The sequence below is a fragment of the Catharus ustulatus genome, chromosome 1 (genome assembly GCF_009819885.2).
Source record: "Catharus ustulatus isolate bCatUst1 chromosome 1, bCatUst1.pri.v2, whole genome shotgun sequence".
In the NCBI taxonomy this organism is placed as follows: domain Eukaryota; kingdom Metazoa; phylum Chordata; class Aves; order Passeriformes; family Turdidae; genus Catharus; species Catharus ustulatus.
The window spans coordinates 162,165,883-162,185,968 of NC_046221.1; the positions used below are offsets into that span (position 1 = coordinate 162,165,883).

Consider the following 20,086-nt stretch of genomic DNA (forward strand, 5'->3'; position numbering starts at 1 on the left):
TGCAGCAGTGAAGAATGAATCGGTTTCTACTCATTATTTACTCCACTTTTTCCAGAACACTCAGCAAAGCCAATCCTAAGTGCAAACAACCTGAAGGGGCTATGATTCAATAAATTATTTCACTTGTCTTCCTGTCTTTTTTCCACTGCATTCCCAGTCAATTCCTCCTCCAAACTGCAATGAGATTGCTTCAGCTCAGATTATTTGGGAAGAAGGAATTTTAAGCTAAGTGCAAAGTCCTAGTTTGGAAGGACAGTACACACTCAGAGTCAGGCTTTGCTACTGAGCCCCATTTTGGTGTTTTCATGCTGGAAAGGATTTGAGGGGATATGTGAGCAGTAAATCTTTCCAGAAGATTTCTCTGTGCACATCTTGAGGTCTGTGTCCTAATTCAAGATAAACCTGTGTCTCTTTATATCAAAAGTGTTCACTTGGCTCAGAACTTGCCTCTCAGTGAATCTCCCCTGTTGCCTTTGCCCAAGGAGATGCACTTTTGACCCAAGAAGGGTTTCTAATTTTCTTGCACATATCTTTTCCTTCTCTTTACTTTCATCTGCACCAAAACCTAAGAGGATTTAAAAGTAGAATGGAAATCCTGTTTTAAATGTGTCACTGTTATTTTCATATTGACTTTTGCTCACAGATTTGTTAGGGATGAGTAGAATGTTCATTCTTTCCCTGGAACTGCTATTACGCTAAGTGTTCATTATAATCTGCAGTTAAATAGGTTGTAATTATTTCTTTTTAATTAAAACAAAAAAATGAAAAAAAAAAAAGAAAAAAAAAAGAGGAACTGGTCAGGAGAACAACTTTGTCTTGAATTGTTCAGCATTTAAGCAGCTTATAATAATTCTTGATCAGCTCTCCAGGTATTGTGGTATAGCTGAGATCTTAATTTTCTAGTAAAAAAAAAGCAGGAAAAAATATTTGCCTTGAACAAAGGGCCATCTGTAATCCTCCTAAAACAGCAGAACAAAACAGAGATGGGTGCTCTGGTATTTTCCTCTTTGCTGTGGAGGTAAATTGAAACTTGTTCACTGAGAAGTTGCTGGCCAAGCAAATCAGGCTAGAATAACACAGACAACCCCACCACCTTCAAAACAAGGATAAACCCATCTCTTTTCTTTAACCTCTCCTGTCTCACTTCTGCCAGAGTGCCTCAGAAGCTGATGGGTGATTAGCAGGAGTATTTTTGCTGTTTAATTGGATCTCCAGCCTCTGGGGCAGCTTCTCAGAGTGCTGACACTCATCTCCCTGGAGTGCTGAAAGGAACTTCTGTGGAAGATCCTGGAGGGTTTCATTGGTTGTTTTATTTTGCCAGGCCATGGGAAATGTCCCAGAGCTGTTTTGTCACACAGCTCCTGCCCCAGGTGGATCTTGCCCATTTTCCTCTTCCAGAGCTCAGGTCTCAGCATGCAGGAATGGGAATGGTAGAAAAAAAATCTCAGTTTTTCCAAGAGCTGTGACTTGTGCCAGCCTGGTCACCAAAATGTGGGTGCAGACACCCGGGCCCCAGAGCTGAGTCTGAACACGTTGTCTGGAGGCTACAGAGGTTGAAATTAGTGCACAGGGGTGGCTGAATGACTCCACAGAATTTTTTTTATGTGGTCTTTGTGATTTCCCACTCGTTTGGGCCACCACTCTGCTGTTCCACATGATAGTCTCTGTCTTGATGATCTTCTGGCTAAATTTCCCCAGGGATACACACCCAAGCCCAACAGGAAGTGAGCCAGGTAAGTTTTCCATGGACAAAACCAAAAGCTGTGAAATGCTGAGGAAAAACTGCATTGAAGGCTCATCCCAAACTGGGAAGGGAACTTTGTCTGGTAACAACAGCTTGGCTCAGTCAGAGCCTTTATTTGTGGCAGCTCAAGAGATGTAATCTGAAGGAAAACACAAGGTGCTTGTTGTAATTCTGATTTTGCCTTGGTAAAGGACTTGGTGATATCCCTCCCTCTCAGAAAGAGGAGATTTCCTCCCTCTGTTGGATTTGGGCAGGAGCTGGTGTTTTATAGAGAGGGAAAACCCAGGTGTGGTGGGAGCTTGCAGAGGAACTTCCCAGGTCCACTGTGGATGGAAAGGGATGTGCTCCAGTGTCTCTTTTTGGCTGCAAGGCTCTTGAAGCTGGGTTTGCTCACAACCTGGCAGGCAGAGGGTCCTCACAAGGCTCCTGGATGTTCAACATCCAAACCAGAGGGGGAATGTCACAGCCCTGACCCCAGTGCTGGGATTCAGAGGTGCTGGGGAGATGTGAGAACAATCAGAGATGTAGGCAGCCTGCGTTTATTCCTGGGGAAGGAGAGCTGGCAGAGGAGCCAGCTGAAATCCTGCCATCCCATCTGGCAGAGGCTGAGCAGAACCATCCCTGACATTTATGAATATGCAGATTGGGAAGGCACAGCTTTCCCCATGGCTGGGACAGGGGTGACCACGTCCTGACATCAGGTGCAGGAGGGTGACACTGGCACAGTCCTGTTGTTCCAGGCTGCATTTTCAGCTTCCAGCAGGTTCAGGATGTAGTCCTTCAGCTGTTAGTGGTGTGATGGAATCCATTTCCACATGACATTCCCAAGGCTGAGCCTCAGTCTCAGTCTCAGTCTCTGCCGCCCCTGCTTCTTATTAATTTTTTTTTTATTTTGCTGCAAACACGGAGTTGAAATATCCTGGGTATGTGTGGGAGCATCTTCATTCCCTGCAGACCAGGCTGGAGCTCACTGCAAGCTGGAGGAGCTCTGATAGGCACCTGCTGCTGCTGCAGAGGCTTTGCCCTGACCCCTTCTTTACTGGTGGTTCAGGAATTTCACATCTGAGAGTCACAAATCTCCCCCAGGGATGTTTCCACAAATTTCAGATGTTCAAATCAAAGTGTTTTGGGTCATTTTCTTAGCTGCTGTAATTGAAATATATCCAGTGTCCTCCAAAATGACCCCCTTCTCCATCCACTGAGATTTTGGGGTTTAGGGGTTGTTAGTAATTCTGTGCTTTTCAGTTTTACTCTTTAGCAGCTGACAGATGCCCCCAAAAGTCCACAGTCATCACCTTTCCTTTCAGTTTTACTGCACTGAGATTCATTTGAATGTTTGGGGTGTTTTTTTAATAATCCCTTTTGCCTCTTTGCTCTGGTTCATCCTTTCATTCCCACCATCCCACCTTGCCTGAATAATTTTCATGATCCTGCTATTTGCTCTGCCTCTCCCGTTTGGGGGATGAGTACAGAGTGTGTAGCTGTGGTGAGACATGTTTGGATGCTAAAACCTTGGCCCACAGCACTTCAAAGTCTCAGCCTTTATTTTATTTTTCCTCTGGTTGTGTTGCAAGGTGCTGTCTGACACATTGCATGTTCTCATTAGAAGTGTTGGTCACCTGCTTCCTATTCCCACTCCTGCCAGCACTGATCATCCTCCACATCCACACTTGAGCAGTGTTTTTAAAAAGTCTCATGTGCTTGCCTCTGCTTACAATTGAAACATCCCTGTTTGGTTCCAAGAGCATTATCCCTCTATTCCTCCTGTTGGCATTTGAAAGGTGCTTGGGTTTTTCATGCCATTCTCACCACATTTATCCAACTGGGATGTAAATTGAGTCTAGGTCTTCCCTTAATCTTGGGATTACTCCTCTCACTGACCCTGCTGTGGGAAAAAGGCTGCTGAAATCCAACAATCCAACCAGGTCCCCACTGCCTTTAGTTTTTGTCCTCCACCCCATAAAGTTCAGGTACCCCCAGCAAAGCAGCACTTGCACCAACTTCCCCATATTCCTGAGGGTCCTTTGTTCGGAACCAGGAATGATTTGTGCATCTCTCCAAGGAAACCCTGCAGGTTAAATCTCAGCTGTGCTCTGTGTTAAAGGCAGACAAACTGGCTTCTCTGCACATCCTTTTCCAAAGGGGAGGAAGGCTTCCTGTAACCCTGGCAGGGGAAAGCTGGAAGGGTCACTCATTCATTCCCTACCTCTGATTGGCTTTAATTAGCATGAGAAATAACAGTGCAGACTTGCCATACCTGTCAAAGGAAAATCATTCAGTGCTTCAAACTGGGGTAAGTCATTAGGAGATGTCAGTGACACAGGGCCCAAATAATTGGTGAGAGGAGGTTCAGCGTGTTAGACTTGCAATTAAAAGTTCTGTTTTGCTCTTTTATCTTTCCTCCCCTCTGTGCTGCCTCCTCTGTCTCTGTCCATCAGTCAACACTGACTGTTTCTGGGATATTCAATCCCAGGTTTTCCTGTCACCTTCCTTGCTCTGGGCAGGTGACAAAACTCCAAGCTCCACATCTACTCCTTGATGCCCAGCCCTCCTTTCTCCTCCCAGCCTAAATAAGTCTGTGGGAAGCCCATGGGATGTGATGCAGATGGAGATTTTGTGTGTTCTTGTGGTTTGTGAGATTTCATGGAGAGGACTTAAATTGGAGCAGATGAAAGTGTGTGGGTACAACCAGGAATGGGTGGTGGGGACGTGAGAAGTCCCAAATATGGGAATAAGTTGTCTCCTAACAAACTGAAAAAAAAAAGAGTATTGGAAAACTACTTAGAGTTTTTCTTTTCTGAACTGAATCTCCCACAGGAAAGTCCCATGATTTTTAGCTATTAAAAGCATAGGGTTTGAGACCTTTCTATTCCAGGAAAGAGAGAGATAAAACCCAGGTGTTTGCAGATGTCAGGATGTTTGTGGTCCTGATGTCTGGCTGTGGGTATCTTTCCACTGAGGATGGCAGGTGGGTGAGTTCCCCATCCCCTCCCCTCCAGCTGGTGCTGGGAAGGTTTGGAGGAGTCCATGTGACAATTCCTAGACTCCTCAAGTTCTGCTTTCAGGCAACAGTGATGGTAAATAATACAATTTCACAAACTCTCCCATGATCCAAACTGCTGAATATAAAGCCTGGCTCCTGGCAGGGACTCTCTGAATCATTCCTCTGCCTCCTCTGCTTTCCCCTTTTGGATGGCAATAAAGACTTCTGCCACCACACTGAAGCTTCATTAACCTTTATTAATTTTCTCAGGGTTCTGGGATCAAATTTGTCACCATTTCAACCCTTGGCAGTTCATACTTCTTAAAGAGATGTCTGAGTGTTTTACCTCCTTGGGGGAAAAGCTCTTCTGTCTGGTTCTTGCTGTTTGGAAACAAATTGGCTGCCAGATCACAGATTACTGGGGCTCAGCTCTGCTCTCTGCTATTCCCTCTGACTCTGGTGGAGTCAGCTGAGCTCTCCTGGTTTACAGCAGGCACTCCTGGTGAATGGGATTTGGTTGTTACTGCTGGGCTGTTTCTCTCTTTGCTAGGGAGGGAATGTGCCAGGGTTACAGCATGTCCAGTGGTACAGACAACAGAAATTTTAGTTTCCCCTCCAGCCAATCCAGGGCTGATCCACACGGGATGGAAATGGAAAGCTGGCAGAGCATGGGCTCAGAAGAAACAGTTAAATGCCTCTGATTTACTGTGGATGCATTATTTACCTTCTGAACTCCACACCTTGGGCTCCCCTGGGAGATTTTCAGTAGGACGCAAGGGTCAGGAGCTTGTTTCTCCCTGAGAAGGAAAAGTTCCCAGTTATAGCACTCTGCTAATGCCAGAATTCCATCTCTCCTTGTTGCTGGAGGCAGGGTAAAGTGTATGAAGGAAACATCCTATTGAGATGTTCCTTTCCTTTCCACCTGCCCTCACCTGCCTGCTCCACTCAGCGTTTCCTGGCTGCTCTACAGGGCGTTTTTAGGCAGGTGCTGGTTGCAAGGCAGGATTTCCCACCAAAAACACCCTGCCAGTTACAACCACAAACCTCAAAACACCACTAGGGATGGTGGGATTCAGTGCCAGCACGTCTGAAAAGGATGAATCCTCCACAAGTGCAGCAAGGAGCGCAGACACCCTAGAAAACCACTGAAACGAATTAAAGGGATCATACTCTGCATGGTCCCAAATCTCCACTCAAAAAGAAGGGGTTGAACCACCAGCAGCTCATTGGTGCTGGTTGGTGCTGAAACCTCAGGGAAAACTGGTGGCCAGGGGTGCTGGGGTTGGAAAGCAGGTGGTCATGTCAGGGGAACGTGGCAGGTCGCTGTTGTTAACGCGTGTAACCTTTGTAGTGAAAGATCTTGCAGAGTGAACCAAGGTGTATTTACATGACCCATTACCTTGCCATAGCCAATGGACGCTATAATTCCAGAAGCCAATCGCTGAGGTCCACAGATAACAGAAAGCGAGAGGACCCTGACGAACTGCAGCACTACGGGTACCCTGCACCTCAAATAGGTAAGCTCTGACCTCCCAAAGCAGCTCTGGAGCTGGGGCACTGCTCTGGTCACTGCCCAGCCGGGCTGGGCTCTCTGCACTGTTCCAATGACCCCCCCTAACCATCTCCTTCCCCCCAGCTCAGTGTGGGGGGACGCTCCCCCCGTGTTGTCACGCGCTGAACAAATGGTCATCGCCCCGTTCGTTCCCATTCCATCACCCCACGGGGTTTTGTGTCGTCACCATCAGCCAGAGAAGGCGAAAAGGGACGGACACAAAGCCCTGACGAGACCATCCATCCCACAGAACGTTTTCCCATCACCCTGCCTACTTCTGAGTCGCTGCTTTGTCTGAATTACCCAGCCACACGTGGTTCATGAAGCCAAAGCTGACCTTGCTGCAGTGCAGCCCCTCTGCTGATGTCCATGTCATGCCTTCCCATTGGCTGTGAGAGAGGGTGAGCAGGGCTTGCTGGGGACAGAGCAGGATTGGTTTGGTTTCCTCTGTCCCTGGGTCTTTAGTGCTGTGAAGGGCTTGTCTCAGGTGTGTTCTGCAGCAGGACCTTCCACCCTTCTGCCACAGAAGGGGGATCATGTGCAGTAAGATCAGACAGATCTGGGAAGATGGGGATGAATTCAGATCTGTGCCAGGTCTGAGCTGCCCCATCCCTGGAAGCATTCAAGGCCAGGTTGGATGGAGGTTTGATCTAGTGGAACGTGTCCCTGCTCATGGCAGAGAGGTTGGAAATAGATGACCTTTAAGGTTCTTTCCAACCCAAACCATCCTGTGGTTCTGTGACTCAGCCTGGAAAGGTTCTGTGCTCTCCCTTCATGCCTGTGTGTCGTAACAGGATCTCAACACTTCAGGGGTCTCAGCGTGCTGAACCTGGCCACAGTTAAAATCTGCCCAGTGACCTTGCCAGCATTTTGTGCTCTAGAAGGGCTTCCAAGAGGTGATTTGATTAGAAGTGAGAGATGCTCACACTCTGGTGTAGTTACCTGTGCTCCACCCAGCCCAGGAGGACTTTGCCTCTCTGCAGCATCAGGACTCTGTGTGGTGTGGAATATCTGGGGGTGATTTGTTGGGGTTGTGGTTTCAACACAAAGCAGGGGACAGCCTCAATTTCCTCTCTACCCTGCATAGACTCTGCTCCCTGCAGTGAGAGCAGCTCCACTGCCTGCAGGATGGATCCCTGGAGTCTGGTAAAACCTGCAGGAGAGGGAGGACTTCTGCACTGCTACACTGTGGAAAATCTGAGCTTAATTTCTCTATCCAAATGCAGAGGAAAAGAAAGCACTTCCAGGCAGGCCTCTGTTCCTACTCTGCCTGGTCCCAGGTGCTTCCCTGGAGCTCCTGTATCTCAGCCATCAGGTTTATAGCTGGGCATTTCTTCCTGCTGTGCAGCTGGGCGCTGGATCTGGGCTCAGTGATGTCTCTGCCACCTCCCTGCCGTTGTGGCCACCACTGCAGCATGGCTGGCTTGGGCTGTGGCATCCCTGAGGGCAGCATGGGCTGGGAGATGTGCATTGTCCTGCTGCAAGCTTCCCACACCCCTGTCGCTGTCCCTGGTTGGTCAAGGACATCAGGATGGAGATGCAGAGACAGAGGGTACAGTCCAGCAAGGGATTCCAGAGGGAATTTACAGCTGAGGATGCCAAAGCAAAGCCCACAGTTTCCCTATGGGCACAGATTGTAGGGAATAAGACATTTCACATCTGCTCAAGACCTGGAAAAAGATGAAATATAGAAATCAGCTGTAGGTGAGGGGATGGCCTTGCCCAGCTGAAGAGCAGCATTTCCTCCTGCCAGCCCTTCACATCCCTGGTGTCCAGGTCCTGCTGGCCCCCAGGCTGTGGCAGGGCTGTGCTCTCAGCCAGGGTGCAAAGAGCAAACAGCAGAGCCAGCTCCAGCCCTGCAGCTCCCTGGCTCCCTGCTCCCTGGCAGCCCAGGCTGCTCCCAGGACTCTGCCAGCACCAGGATGTGAACAGAGAGGAACATGGGGAGGTGTCACGCTGACAGACCCCAAAACAGAAAGGGTTCCTGGCAGAGGGATGTGCTGCTCCATTGGTGCTGAGGGAAGAAGAGCCATGGAGCAGCTGCAGGCACTGATGGGGACACTGCAGCCAGGAGCTGCAATGATCCTGGATTGCAGGGCTGCATCCCCATGGATTAACACCCAGGGTGGCTCATTCTGCAGCACCTGCTGGACCCTCTCCATCTGCTGCACCTGGACCACTTCAGGTGGGGTAGTGAGCCATGAAAAATCCTTTGGGACACTCCTGTTAATCCCCAAGCTGCTCTGGGGCATCACAGGACTAATCCAAAGTCAATCCTGCTGAGGTCCCTGCCTGCAGGCACCAGTGATGATGCAGGGCAGGGCTTGGCCCCTTCTCCTCTGGGGATGAAGACAAATTTGGCTGCAGCCACTCTGCTATGGACACAGGCTGACTTTGGGCTGCTCAGCCTGGAGAAGCAAAGGCTCTGGGGAGAACTTAGAGCCTCTTCCAGTGCCTAAAGGTTCTCCAAGAGAGCAGGAAAGGGACTTTGGGCAAGGGCATGGAGTGACAGGATAAGGGGCAATGGATTTAAGGTGAAGGAGGGCAGATTTGAATTCAATATAGAACAAAAATCTTCGTTATGAGGGTGGTGAGATCTGACAGAAGTTATCCAGAGAAGCTGTGGCTGCCCCATCCCTGGAAGTATCCAAGGCCAGGCTGGATGGGGTTTGGAGCAACCCGGGATGGTGGGAGGTGTCTCTGCCCATGGCAGGGGGTTGGAACAAGATATCTTTAAGGTTCCTTCCAGCCCAAACCATTCCATGATTCTGTAATCTCTGGCTGGTTGAATTGTGAGACGGCACTGACCTGGACTAGGCAGCTTTCAAACCCAATGAGCATGGTAGACATCTTGCCATTATATCAAAAACCAGAGTCAGAATCCACTTCTGGGATGAGTAATTGCAGTGTACTTCACTCAGTAATTTGCAGTTGCTGCCATTTGACCCTCAGGAGTGCAGAAACTCTTCTCATTCGCAGTTTTGATGATGGGCACTCTTGTGTTTCTCTTGAGTAGAGAGGGAATTTGTCTCATGCCTGAGAGTTTCTCAGAACTGGGTCTCACTTGGTTTGAAAATTAGTTAAATTTGTGCAAGGTTTGAGACGAGGCTGGACGTAATGTCCCAGTGGACTGAGATGGATTGCTTGGTTCAGAATGACACCAAGCCCAAGGGAGTCACCAGCACTTAGGAAATTAACTGTATTATGGGTTTAAAAGCCAGGGATTCATGCAATATGAGGGACAATAATTGAGGAGATTTACCTCTAAGCACAGCTATTTCTGCTGTGAAGGAGCAAAATCCAGAAATGATAAAGAGGAAAGAGGCAGGAGAGGTGGGAATTGGTTCAAAGATGCCATTCATTACTCCAGTGACACAGTAGCTCTTGTCTGAATATGGAGATTGCAAACCCCAGCCAGGTCTGAGGAGGAAGTTGGTGGCATGGAGGGCTCTCCAAGCCACGATCTGCTGATGGAAGAGCCCCCTGTGTCCCACCTCTGGCCTCCCAGAGAGATTTTGGGACCCAAACTTGGGGTGTTTAACTACCAAAACCCCCCAGCTGCCTGGCCCTCAGGGACTGGGTGCTGCTGGGTGCAGAACTGGGGAGGTTGCTCGAGGTAGGATGGAGAAATGCAAAGGCACCACTGGTTCATGGAGCATCCAAGCAGGCAAGGGAGCAGGAATGGTTGGGATCTGTGGGCCTGAGAGGGATCTGCTGCAGTCTGGGACGCTCTGGATGGAAAATGATGAAGTGATGGCACCATGAATGCAATTTGCTGGAGCTTGGAGCATGGCAGGACTCCGGGTCTGGATGTTGGAAAGGCAGGAAAATTGCCATGGAAATGCAGATCTTTCTCTAGCAGATCTGATTCTTGTGAAACAGAACATGGGACTGGAAGTTTTCCTGAAGCCCCAAAGCCTTAAAACACAATATCTCCTACACGTCCCAGGGAAAGGTCAGTGCTCCATAACTTTCATTTAACTGGGACCAACTAGGCAGAATAATTAAATAAAACACAAAAGAAAACGATTTTGAGCAACTTTGGCTTAATGAACAACAACAGTTGCATCTCATGGCAATCATTGCAATGGCACAGATGAGGCAGGGAAAGATTGATCCTCACCTCCACGTTTTTCTGTGTCCAGACAATAAATGAAGGAGGGAAATTCTGTCAATTTTACAGCAAGGACAGGTCTTCCTCTACACTTTTTCCCCTCAACACATATTAATTCAGCAGGCTCCAATCAGTGGGTGTATTTTTAATTCCCAGCTGCCGGAATGACAGGAGACATTCAAAGCAGATGTGCTGAAAAGCATGACACAATCCAAACAACACAGATAACGACCAAAAATCCCAAAGAGCAGATTGATGAGAGCCACAATTTAATTGCATGTGGAAAACACTAGTAAATAAATAGAAATAAATAAATAAAAATAAATATAAATATACCACCTCAAGGAAAAACCCAGGCATGAACAGTTTTAGGAAATATTGAGAAATTTGGTGGTCTCCAACCCCTACAGTCCCCACCACAGTTCCTGCTCTGACATTTTCATGCAGCTGATTTATAACCCTCACTGAGATTTCCAGCTGCAGGATCTCTTTCCTTCTCCACGTTGCAACCAGACAGTTTAATACAGAATCCTCTGCCCAGCTTTTTTTGGGAGTGGGGTGGTGGTGTGGGATAGCACATTCAAGCAGTGGGTGCCAGGGTGGATGACCCTTGGAGTCATATTTACCTGTTCCACCCAGTGCTGTGATCCTTCTTATCACCCACAGTCTGCCAAATGTATTTTTTGGGATGAGGCTGAAGAGTTTATCACAAGAAGGGGGTGTCCCTCTGTTATGTTGGTGTTTATTTTTTGCCATATGCCTGTAGTCTGTACATACCAAACACTACAGTCCAGGTTTATTATGTGTAATTATTAGCAATCCATGAAAAATCAAAAAACTCAATGCATGGTTTAGTTAAACAGAACAGAGCCAAGTTTTTATTTTCATGTGGGGAATAAAACCATTTTGTCAAAGGGTAGAATATTGCCTATGAAAACCAGTGGAGAACAGCCCTTTCCCTGCTCATTTCACACTCAGGGTGACTTATTTGGAGGCTGTGGCTGCTGAAACAGCTCCAGCAGGGATATTAGTGACAAAGGGAATACATCTCAGTGCTTTTCACTCCCATTAATGGGGTATTTTTAGTTGTTTTTCCACTGCTGCCCTATCACACAAGCAGTTGATAGGGACTGTGTGATGCCCTGGAAGAGTCAGCCTTGTTCCATGTCATGTTCACAGCAGATCTCCACAGGTAGAGGAGATGCCAAGAAAACTCTCTGGGATTTCATCAGCTGACCCTTCTTAGGCACCATCACATTCTACTTTGTCACTCCTCCTCTGCCAATCTGCACTGTCAGGGGCAGAGAAGGCAGGACAAGGGGTTGGATCCTCAAAAGTGAACAATTTATGGATACATTTCCTCTGTTTTATCACTGTTGGTGCAATCTCTGAATGGAGGTTCCCTATCCCAGCTCACAAGGTTCTGGAGTGGCTCTGCCACCTTCAGGGGTGGGGAGTTTGCCCTTCCCAATGACCTGATGCTTCCATAGCATCCTTTTTTTTTAAATTTTCCATGTGTGTGTGTGCAACAGCTCTACACAGTACCCCAAAAAAATCCCTTTAGCCCATTCTCAACTCTCACATTTTCCCCCCAGTGCCCTCACACCCTCCCACCCATCCTGCCACCCCACCCTCAGGACACATTGCAGCCTCACAGATCTCACAACCAGCCAAGCACAACTTGGGAATGTCTTCCCTGGAGACCCAGGGCTGCCACATCCTCACCTTCTGTTCCAACCCCCGCAGGTGACCCTGCAGCAGAGGAGTGGTCCCCGTGGAGCGTGTGCTCAACCACCTGTGGGGAGGGCTGGCAGACCAGGACCAGGTTCTGCGTTTCGTCTTCCTACAGCACCCAGTGCAGCGGCCCCCTCCGGGAGCAGAGACAGTGCAACAACTCTGCCGTGTGCCCAGGTACTGGTGGCCAGCAGGGGAGGGAGATTGGCTGCCTCTGCTATGTCCACTGTGATGTTTCTGGCACAGGTTGCCCAGAGAAGCTGTGGCTGCTCCATCCCTGGAAGTGTCCAAGGCCAGCTTGGATGGGGCTTGGAGCAAACTGGGATAGTGGAAAAGATGGAATGAGATGATCTTTCAGTCCCCTTCCATTCCAAACCATTCTATGGTTCTGTAATTCTTGGAGGGAGATGTTTTTTGTTCCCTGCTCCTCTTTATGCCTTAAGACCTCATACAGAGACTCTTGCTGGACCAAGCACCATGAGATGGGCACCTGCTTAGCATGGTGGGGACAATTCCATGCTAAATGGAATGTCTAAAGTCCCTGAACTCAATACACCTGCAGGCAGGTGCCCTTTGGGGCATTTCCAGGTTGGGAACAATTTTGGTGAAAAAATATATTCTGGGGAGACTACGAGAAAGATGGAGAGGGATTTTTACAAGAGCATGGACAAGGGGGAATGGCTTCAAATTGAAGGTACGTTTACATTGAATATTAGGAAAAGCTCCTTCCCTGTGAGGGTGGTGAGGTCCTAGCAGAAATTGTGCAGGGATTCTGTGGTTGATCCATCCCTGGAAGTGTCCAAAGTCAGGTTGGATGGGGCTTGGAGCAACCTGGAATAGTGGAAGGTGTCCCTGCCCATGGCAGGGGGTTGGAAGGAGATGACTTTTGAGGTCACCTCCAAGCCAAATCATTCTATGTCTCTATTATTTTGAAGAATTTTGCTGTTAAGATAAGCAAGTATTAATTTCTCCTGACCAGCAACATCACTGTTCACAAACAATTCTATGATGGATTCTATTAATCAATTCTATTCATGGATTTCATCCATGGTGAAATGATAATCTGTGTTCTTTCCTGTGTTTCCTCTCCTCCTCTGGTTGTCTCTTATCATGCAAGATGCCTGCTGAGAATCAGTTTTGAGCCCCCTTTCCTGACACTGGGGCACCAGTTGCTGTTAACAACTGATGGAGAACTGGAAAAGTCCCTGCTTTTTTTGTGTTTCTTCTTTTTCTGAAGGATTATTGATCTGGCATTAGCTTCTCTGGTAAAGCTGGAAGAGATGAAGTCCCTTAAGAGAGATCAGTGCATTCTTATAACATTTGGCCTCTGGAGATTATAGGACTAACATTCCATAAATAACTTGGCCAGATTAGATTAAATTAGATTAGATTGGAGAAGATTAGATTAATATAGATTAGAAGGCTAATTAGATTAGATTAAATTTGATTCAATGTCAAACTGCAGGAGCTACCAGTGATGTCTTGAGCATTGTTGGAGGCTGTTGCCCATTCCATTTTACCCTTCCAAGTCTCCCTAACTTTGCCTCTGAGGTGTAACTGACCTACAATAATACTCAGTAGACAGACTACAGCTTTTCTGAAAGCCTTAAAATGTTGTAGTCTTTGAGGGTTCGATGAGAAAATGTTGGGAGGGAGAAAAAAAGTAGCAACAAAACAACAGTGATGATGCTTCCCTAAAGGTAGTGGGGTTTTATTCCTTTCTAAATCCATCTTTTGCTTTAAAAAAATGCCCCGTTGGCTCAAAAAATCTGAAAAATTAAGGTCAGCTAAAAGTGCATTCTGGTTTATTTCGAAGACTGGAAAGCAGCAGACTCTTGGTGTTGATAGCAAAGCACAAAAATGTCTTGACGTTCCCCTTGCACATTATGGGTGGGTTTGTTCTCCAGCTTCCCACGCGCCGCTCGTTCCGTGCTGTGCCCTGTGGGCTCCCTCACTTCCTCAGACCTCCTCTGGGAAGGAAAAGTCACTTCTTTTGCTTCCCTTGCAGTGCACGGCACCTGGGACGAGTGGTCTCCGTGGAGCCTGTGCTCTTCCACTTGCGGGAGAGGCTACAGGGACCGGACCCGCACCTGCAAACCCCCCCAGTTCGGGGGCAACCCCTGCGAGGGCCCCGAGAAACAAACCAAGTTCTGCAACATCGCTCTCTGCCCAGGTAGGGACAGTGACAGATCTGAAACCTCCCCTCCTGCAGGTCCCCCCAGCTCTGTTTGCTCATCAGTGAAATTCTGAACTACCCCAAGGAGGATCCTAAGGGAAGGATTCATCAAAGAAGCAGCTCAGAGGTGTTTTCTGGGGCTGTTCAGTCTCAGGTTTGCCCTGTGTGATCTCTTGCAGAGGATATGGGCTGCCCTTACAACCTTACATGGGTTGGATCAGGCTGTCATTGCTATTTCCAAGAGCATTTTAAGCTTCTCACTGCTTTCCCCACTGGTTTGAAGTTATTTTGCCTGACTGGGTTTGTTGTGCTGGAATTAACTAATAGTTTTACTTGTCTGTGCATTAGTTCAATCTAAATGCAAGTTTTCTCTGTGGCTGGTCCTGCTCTGGGTGCTGAGATTGACTGAGAGACTCCTAATGGCCTCCCATGACAAATTTAATCTTTTTACCTTTTCCCTGCCCCTGAATTTCACTTCCAAATACCTCTCTCGAGTTTTTCTTTGAAACATTAGAAAGAACCTCAAGATAAAATTACTTTTACCACCTGGAAACCCACTTATTCTCCAGAGGCTTCTTTCCTCTGGCAGGCCCTGGGTTTACAGCAGAGTCCCCCTTAATTTCACTCTGGGTGTCCTGGTGAACACGATCCGTACACGAGCGAGCTCCCCACAACTCCCTCCCTGTAATATAATGTCAACTGACATTTTTCCAGCTTAATGAGAATCATTATGAGACATTATTATGTCCCTGGAGGAGGAGAGGGATTGTGGGAGGGATGAGAACTTTGTGAAAACAGTGAGAAGCCTCCTGGCATTTCCCATCGAGTTTTCACTCCAAGTAACTATCCTTGGATATTTGGCCGCTGTCCAGAAGACTCTACTTGGAATAAGAACCTCACAGACACCAAATTGACTCTGTCATAAAAAGACAAATTCAAGAAGCCAGAGCCGGCATTGCTTGGGCAATAAAGCATACCCTGAGTTAACATTGATCCATAATTAATTTAAATACAAATAAATACGCGAGCGAAACGGCGGTGGAAAAGACGAGCAGCCCAACTCTGCAAGGCTTCAGCTCTAATTAGTGCCACAAAGGCAATCAGCAGCTTGGCAGCACCAAATGAGAGCGGCGTTGGGGGAATCACTGGAGCACAACAATGGGTGTTTGACACCCCAGACACTCTCAGTGTTTATTACCACCCTGCTCCAGGGATTTATTGCTACAGCTGATAAAAATGCTCTGCTGCAGGGACAACAGGGCCTTTGTTTCTCCTGAGCTGTGCACGCCACAGGCTGAGCCCCAAGGCCTTGGAAGAGGGAGAAAGGAGGAAGGCAATGCCTTCAGCAGATAATGCACATTTTTGATAGACTCCCACTGTGGTGATGATGGCACCAAACTCTTCCTGTGATGGGAGCTCCTCAGCATCCTGACCAAGAAGCACCTTTGCCTCAGGGAGGGACACCACAGCCACCTTTGTTCCTCCTTTTTTTACAAAATTTTCTGAAATTTCAGCCTGTGAATAACTACAGGTAAATTACATGTTTCAAATCCCCCACTGAACAGCTAAATTATGGATTTAACTCCTTTAATTTACCATCTCCAAACGCTTGCACTCCTGATAAGCTGCCAATCACCAGCAGCAAGGAGGGTGTTGGAAAATTCAACTTTTTTTTAGATAAATGCAATTTTTTGGTAAATGTCACATTTAGTGTGGTGAATGCAGCCTCACTTTTCCAACACAGGGAAATGTTTATGTGGGGCAGACACCACCATAATTAGGAGGAAATTCTTCCCTGTGAGAGTGATGAGGCCAGAGAAACTGTGGCTGCCCCATCCCTGGAAGTGTTCAAAGCCAGACTGGACAGGGCTTGCAGCAATCTGGGATAGTGGAAAGTGTTCCTGCCCATGGCAAAAGGAGTAGAATTAAATGATCTTTACCTTTCCGACCCAAACCATCCTGAGATTCCATGATTTCATGATCAGTCCATGGAAACTTAACAGCACAGCCTTCAGTCAGAAAAGCCAGGCTAATTTATACCTGGTGGGACCTACTTTGTGGAGTTTTGGATCATTTCCAAAGAATAATCACCTGTCAAACACTATGTTTCACATTTTCCCTTGTTGGGATTGATAGGCACTGGCACGAAGCCTTGAAGTTATGCGCAATAAAAACATAAATTTTTGGATTGTTAAAAACAAGCACTGTTTGGAGGTACCTTTATGCTTGCCTGATTTTGCACACCTTGTGATCCCCTTTGAGTTAACAGTTGCTCATTTGGATGCTTTAAACATTTTTTTCAACTGAGTTTGCAAACAAAAAGCTGCTCAGTTGCAATGGGGATTACACAGGGCTGATCAATTCCTTGCAGATTACACAGGGGACCAGTTTGCATTTATTTTTCTTGGACAGGCAAACAAAGCCAAAAAAAAAAAAAAAAAAAAAGCGCTGCACTGTGATTTGAGCCAGAATTCAGACTTTTCAGAGATTCAGGTTGTTTTTCCCGACTGAGATCTACCAGCTAATTAGATCTAAACAGAGCATGATGACCACTGTTAATGAGAAAGATGCTCCAGGAAGAGCAGACTGGGTGATGGATCTGTTGATCAGGGACCAATTAGGGTGCAACCAGCACACTTGGGAATCCTTCAGTCCACACCACAATAATAAGATGTATTTCTCTTCAACCCCATCCCTATCAAAACCTCCCTTGTCCCTCCCTCCTCTATTTAATTATCAAAGACACTGCTGGGTAAAACATCTCCAGCCTGTCAGAGTTAATTCAGCTGTGAGAGAAGTACATTGACCACACACACTCACCCTGTTCCCAGTGCTCTGTTGGAGCACACCTTTGCTCCCACATTTCCCAGCCAGCAGGAATGGTAGATTCCTGTCCATAACACCATGATTCAAGTTTCTGGGTGTGCTTTAATGAAAAACAGAGCATTTGCATGCTTGAGGAAGTTCATTCTCCACAGGTTCATGCACTGATTTTCTGAAAAATGGGTCCCTTAAAAAAGTGCTGATGGCCCCAAATGGGAAGTGTCATGGTAATGCAGTGATCCCTCCAAAGTGTTCAGTGAAAACATGAGCCACACCCTCTGGTGTGATGTTGTGTTATTAGTTTGGATTTTCATGTCAGAATGGACAGTATCAATAATTTCCACTTTTTATGGTGGAAAAATTGAAATGTTACCACACTTGCATCCTGTAGGAGGCTTCAGAGGGTCCCAAAAATCCCTGTTGCAACAGTGATCCAAACTTTTTCTGACAATCTCTGCCCTCTTTCAAGCTCTGTTGCTCCGGTTTGATCCCCCCACCTCGGTCCCTGGCAGACCAAGGCCAGAGAGGCTCCTTCCAGAGGGAAAGGTTTTCACATTCCGCTCGTTTTCTTTCTTTGGGCCACTCAGTGGACGGGAACTGGAACGAGTGGTCGAGCTGGAGCTCGTGCTCGGCCTCCTGCTCCAACGGGACGCAGCAGCGCACGCGGGAGTGCAACGGGCCGTCCTACGGCGGCGCCGAGTGCCAGGGACACTGGGTGGAGACCCGGGACTGCTTCCTGCGACAGTGCCCAGGTGGGTGAACAGCGGCTGCGCCTTTCTCTTGGCCCATCTCCCTCTGACATCCCAGTAGAACTTTCCTTTGGGGAGGGTTTGCGCTCTTTTTGGTGCAGGGATAGGGTTGGGTCATTCCAACAGACTGTGCCAGTGTCCTGGATTGGAGGATAGGTGTCTGCTAAGAAAGGCAGGAGCTTCTCTTTGAAATGGAGAATGTAAACCCCTTCTGTCTAAATTATTATAACTTTGAAATCAAGGGGCTCTCAGGCAAAGATATGGGAATTAGGAATAACAGTTCTTTACCAGGGAAATTAAAATAGAAATACAGCACTATAAAGAAACAAACCCCAAACCCTGACACAGTCAGAGTACAACCTGACACCCTGTCAGGCAGGGTGTTGGTAGCAGTCCCATTCCATGGTGGCTGCATCCTCCTGCAGTGACAGATGTGGCTCAGTTGGAGCAGTGCTCCTGTACAAGGTGCAGTTTCCCTCCGGAGCTCCAGTGGTGATGTGGAGAAATCCGGTTTTCCTCTGGAGTGCAGTGGAGAAAGGGGCTCCCTTAGTGTCCCAAAACCTCTGTTTTTATCTTGGTAAGAAATGTTGGGCTCTTCCCCCTGGCTGCAGCAACTCCCAATGGGATGCAGTAATTTTATCAGTCCCACAGTGGGACTCAATGGCCATGAGCAGAAAATGACTGGCTGGAGGAAGGATGGGTTGTGAAAAGATAAAGAACACTGCCCTGCCTGGTTTCAATGGATGGCCCATTAGCAGAATATCTCCCCAGAGATAAGGATCACTGCCCCCACCCTCAACAGATGGTGATAGAATAGATACTGCTGCTATATTGCAACCCAAGACAGCCAGGCAAAATCCACTGCTGCCAAATGTTTAGGAGACCTCAGAGAGGTGAGTGAGAGCCCACAAGGAATGTGTCTTTCTAACCTTAGATAACCTTCTAACCACGTTGGACCAGAATCCGTGGAGACACAAGCATAGCCTTTACCCCAGGTTATTAGTGGAAATGGACCTTCAATTTTTCCCATCGCTGGATTTCTGATCAAAACTAAAGGATTTTCCTTTAATTTTGTCTGTGTGGTGTCAGGAAAAAAAGGTCTGTTGATTGGTGGATTTGGTTCTGCAAAAGAGCTGTTTAAAAAATTTAAAACATGCAACATTTTGTTCAAATGCATTTGTGCCTTCCCACTTTTTTGTTTTTCAGAATGAGCTTAAAAAACGCCCAAGAAAATATCAATGAAACCCTTCCCTTGCCTCCACAGGGCTTCAGCTTCCCTCCTCTTTTTGTTTTGTTCCTCTCCTCCCACCATTTCAATGTTCCCAGTGATATTTCATGCAAACAGTGGATCCTCCATTGTATCTCAGTTTTAAACCTTATCAGTGAGGAGGTCTGTCACAATAAAGCCTTTGTTCATGTTTACTTTACTTATCTGTGATTTCATAATAATGGCAGCAATAATAGTAATAATAATAATAATAATAATAATAATAATTCATACTGAAATTTATCCTGGTCTACCTATTTCTTCAGGGAATCCCTTTACACTCTGGTAGCACCATTATCTGCATTATTTAACAGAGGTGTTGGATTTTCCTACATGGTCTCGAGTAGGTTTTGATGTTTAGTTATCTCACTCCTTCTTTGCAACCTAGGGAGATCTTCAAAGACAAAAAGGGGCTTCAGAACACCTTTTTAAGACAACCTTGTCCTATTGATTTCAGAAAAAAAGCAGCTCAGGTCATACTTTCCACTGCAAAAATATCACTAAATAAAGCAGGATTTGGTGCTGCTCCTCTTTTTGTCTACTTCTTGAAGCAGGCATGGATCTCCCACCCTCCCAAAAGGAATTATTCATCCCAAGATGATGTGATAACTCAAAATTGAGGCCCAAATAGTAAAGACCACACTTAGGCCCTGTGCTAGTTCTGTCACCAAGTTGTTGTGGTACAGCAGAGGAGAATTTTTCCCTGCCTTGTAGGCTTGTTATGAGGGCTAATTAACATTTTTATGGTGCTTTGATAAATGCCATTGTTAATGTAGAAGAAGCAGAATTTTGATAAATGCCATTGTTAATGTAAAAGAAGTCACATTTCCACATTGGAAAGATGCTGGGAGAAGACACAATGGAATGAGACAACATCCCAAACCTCTTTCCAAGGCACGTGAAGCATCAGTGCAATGGAAACAGCTGGAGGGAGCTTTATTTGA

General features: G+C 46.9%; 1 protein-coding gene across 13 annotated transcripts in view; it reads left to right on the forward strand.

Annotated features, from left to right (window-relative positions):
• Positions 1–20,086, forward strand: part of ADGRB1 (adhesion G protein-coupled receptor B1) — a 282,349-nt gene that overhangs the window by 123,404 nt on the left and 138,859 nt on the right. For 10 of the 13 annotated variants that reach the window (XM_033078467.2, XM_033078492.2, XM_033078475.2 and 7 more), the window contains 4 exons: positions 6,137–6,244; positions 12,140–12,304; positions 14,136–14,300; positions 17,705–17,878. In XM_033078467.2, coding sequence (XP_032934358.1) covers positions 6,137–6,244; positions 12,140–12,304; positions 14,136–14,300; positions 17,705–17,878 — 612 coding nt within the window. The remainder of the gene's footprint in view (positions 1–6,136; positions 6,245–12,139; positions 12,305–14,135; positions 14,301–17,704; positions 17,879–20,086) is intronic. The other 3 variants (XM_033078483.2, XM_042779911.1, XM_033078534.2) reach the window with 2 other exon arrangements.